The 4,118-nt window shown below is 38.7% G+C and overlaps 1 protein-coding gene across 1 annotated transcript in view; it reads right to left on the minus strand.

Annotated features, from left to right (window-relative positions):
- RPRD2 (regulation of nuclear pre-mRNA domain containing 2) overlaps positions 1-4,118 on the minus strand; it is a 97,527-nt gene that overhangs the window by 39,090 nt on the left and 54,319 nt on the right. The window contains exon 2 of the mRNA XM_008584894.1: positions 3,356-3,485. Coding sequence (XP_008583116.1) covers positions 3,356-3,485 — 130 coding nt within the window. The remainder of the gene's footprint in view (positions 1-3,355; positions 3,486-4,118) is intronic.

Here is a 4,118-nt window from a genome sequence, read left to right on the forward strand (position 1 = left end):
AAAAAAAAAAAAAAAAAAAAAAAAAAAAAAAAAAAGAATTTATAGATCACATATTGGAAAAGAAAACATATTCTTAACAATACCAAATATTTTCTCATATATATATATATATATATATATATATATATATATGGGATCTTCAAAAAGTTCATGGAAAGATTCACATTATCTTTTAATTTTATTCCATTAACTTTCTGAAGTACCATCATGTACCTCTTCATTTATCCAGGTCTTCTTTAATATCCTTTAAAGTTTAAAAATTTTCTTTGTATACTTATATACTTCTTCTTACACCTATTCTTGGGTGGAGTTTCTTTTATTGGGAGGGAAGCACTTTTTGTTATATAAAAGAAACCTTTTTTCCTAACTGTATTTTAAAATTAGTTACTGCTAGCATATATGGGAAAGCTACTGATTTTGTATGTTCAATGTGAATCTGGCTATTCAGCTGAATTCTCTTAGTTGACTCTCTTGAATTTTCTATATTGGCTAGGCTACCTCAGGCCAAATCTGGCCCGCTGTCTATTTTTGTAAATAAAGTCTTTTTGGAACACAGCCACACCTATCTGTTTCTGTATTGTCTATGGTGCTTTCCCATTAGAATGGTAGAGTTAAGTAGCTGTGACTCTACTCAAAAAGCCTAAAATACTTATCTAGAGACCCTTTGCAGAGAAGGGTTGCCCACCTGATGTAGGTACTTATGTTACCTACAAATAATGACAATTCTGATTCTTCTTTCTTAAATGTATTTTATAAATCCATTAATTTCGGGCCGAGCCTGTGGCGCACTCGGGAGAGTGTGGCGCTGGGAGTGCAGCAGCGCTCCCGCTGCGGGTTCGGATCCTATATAGGGATGGCCAGTGCGCTCACAGCACTCACTGGCTGAGCGTGGTGCAGCCAGTCTCAAAAAGGACAAAAATAAATAAATAAATAAATCCATTAATTTCTAAATAAATGGTACCTCCAGCATAATGATGAATTGTAACGATGATAGGGGGCTTTTGTCTTGTAATCTTTTATTGTTTCACCATTAAGTCTGATGTTTACTACAGGTTTCTAAAGACATCTTTCATTAAGAAAATTTTTAGAGCTTAAAATTTTAATTTAAAGGACTATACTTTATTCCCAGATTATGTCCTCCCCACTTTTTTCTGTGACATAGTGGTAGTAATACAAAGTAGTTATTTTTTAAAATATCTTTACATGGGCCGAGCCCCTGGTGCACTCGGGAGAGTGTGGCGCTGGGAGCGCAGCAGCGCTCCCACCGCGGGTTCGGATCCTATATAGGGATGACCGGTGCGCTCACAGCACTCACTGGCTGAGCGCCGTGTGGCCAGTCTCAAAAAGGACAAAAATAAAATATCTTTACATGGTTTTAAAAAAAAAAAGTTGACAAACCAATATTAATTCATGAACTAGGCCATAAAATCCAAAAGTCTAGGAAACACCAGGCTAAAGTTTTAAAGAGACTACAGTGCTATTTACAGCAGAAATTCTAAGCAGAGATCATCCAGCATACTGTTTTTCTTACTCAAAATTACATTGGGTTTATATATGTAAAGAGGCAGCACAGATTAGTGGTTAAGTGACAAAGAACATAGGTTTTGGGGTCTGGAAAGCCTGGGGTAGGAATCCCAGCTACCCACCCACAGGTAGCTGTGAGAGCTTAGGCAAGCTACTTAAGTAACTCTCTAAGTCACAGTTTCCTCTTCCTTAAAATAAGGAAAACATGGGGCCGACCCGGTGGCGCACTGGATAAGTGCGCCGCTTGGGAAGCGCGGCGGCGCTCCCGCCCAAGGGTTCGGATCCCACATACAGACCGGTTCCCGCTCACTGGCTGAGCGAGGCGCGGGAGCAACACCGAGGGTTGCGGTCCCGTTGCTGGTCCCCGGTCCGGTATGGGGGCAACACTGAGGGTTGTGATCCATTGCCGGACACGGAAAAAGACAAAAGACAAAAGACAAAAAAAAAAAAAAAAAAAAAAAGGAAAACAGTAGTACCCAGTATACAAAGTTGTTCTCAGAATTAAATGATAAAAGCACCTTGTATGATATTTGGTCATTTATGAGTATTCAACAAATGATAGGTGGTGGTGTTATTATTTTCTGTACTTCTGACATGTGTATAAATATTTATTACTTAGTGCATCCAAGTAGGACCATATTTTAATCTTTTGTAACAGCGAAGTAGACATTTCAAGTTAGCAATCCAAACAAAGGAGAAAAGGATCATTCAGTTCTGACTGGGTTAATACTAATAAATGGGTCAATGCTATTAAATACATAATTTAAGAAAGTATTTAGCAATTATGATTGCTCCATATAATTGTTTATCTTGGAATGTGTGTCTTGTACAAAAAAAAACAAACAACTTACAAATATGGATACAACACAAAGAAAACATTATTAATATGGGGCAAAAATAAGATCAAATATAAGTTTGTGCTAGATAAACCAGAATTCCCCAAATGTGTTGGGATGTTTAATAGGTAGTCAAAAAGAAGGGTCCACAGTCAAAGTTTAGAAAATGCTGTTTAAAACATTTTAGCATTATAAAGCTCCCAAAAGAAAAATTATTAATATGATAATGTGCACTCTGAATCTTCAGGAGAGGAAAGGCAGTATGGATTACTCTCCAAACTTATTTGAGCATGAAACCCTTCTTTTTCTGACCATTTCATAGGAATACACTGTAGGAAACACTGGCTAGAAATTCACTAAGAATGAAGTAAATCAATATGGAATTGGGAATAAGTATTTTCATTTCTCTTTAACCACACAGAGTTCATGGAGGGGGAAAGACTTCAGAAAGACTCTGAAAGAAAAAACAAAATGTGTTTTTAAAAAAACAAAAACAGAAGCAATACTCAGAAGCACATCCAGAGAGTATGACCAGGAGATGTTATGTGGTTAAGTTAGGACAGAAGAGACCAGCTTCTGAAAAGGGAAGAAAGTGTTTTTAAAAGAAAAATGTGTGTACAACTGGCACTCTGTATCTGTAGGTTCTGCATCCACAGATATAATCAACTGAGGATTGAAAATACAGCATTCATTCAAGGGATGGGGAACCCCTGGATACAGAGGGCCTACTTTTCATATCAGGCATTCTGCAGGACTGACTTCGGGACTTGAGCATCCTCAAATTTTGGTATCCAAGGGACTCCTGAAATCAATCCCCAACAGAGACTGAGGGACAACTGTATTAGCAGGAAAGTTATAATGAACCATTTGGGCAAAATATCCTTGGATCTTCAAGCAAGTGCAACTGTTACAGTTCTTACTAATGGGTAAAAAGGGAAACTAAAATTCTAAAATTTCTAAGCTTAGATCCCAAAGGGAAATAAGAATTTACTTACTTTACTAGAGCAGCTGCTTCAGGAAGGACGTCAGCAAACGATTCACGGAAAATGATTGCATTTTTCCTTTTACAATTCTGTATGACATCATTGGCAAGGTAAAAGAGATTCAAACGATGGGGATATGCAGCTAGAGATGACAAAAGACAATAAATAAAATCAAATGAGTCAATTTGTACTCAGCTGAACTTATTCTAAATAGTGTTCTCAAACTGCAACTGCCTTTCTACATGCATGTAAGGAAGGAAGGAGAGATGGATAAACAAAATAACTAATGGATCAGTTTATTGAACATACTTAAAACCTTGCTACTTCAGGTTAAGTTTCTGCTCTAGGTACTCCTTGAATAGATTTCTCCTTCACTTTATACACATTTGGCACTAAAAAATCCATTAACTGTAGAGAAGCTGAAATAAAACAAAACCATTCTTCCAAACATCTGAAAAGATTTTTTAAAAAAAAGAATTGAGGGGGGCCGGCCCGGTGGCGCACTGCTACAGGGCTGCGCTCCCGCCAAGGGTTCGGATCCCACATACAGACCTGCCGCTCACTGGCTCAGCGAGGTGCGGGCGCGACACCGAGGGTTGCGATCCCGTTGCCGGTCACGAAAAAAGACAAAAAGAAAAAAAAAAAAAAGAATTGCGGGCCAAGCCTGTGGCGCACTCGGGAGAGTGTGGCGCTGGGAGCGCAGTAGCGCTCCCGCCACGGGTTCGGATCCTATATAGGGACGACCAGTGCGCTCACAGCGCTCACTGGCTGAGCG

Source organism: Galeopterus variegatus, unplaced genomic scaffold (assembly GCF_000696425.1).
Source record: "Galeopterus variegatus unplaced genomic scaffold, G_variegatus-3.0.2 Scaffold103, whole genome shotgun sequence".
Lineage (NCBI taxonomy): Eukaryota > Metazoa > Chordata > Mammalia > Dermoptera > Cynocephalidae > Galeopterus > Galeopterus variegatus.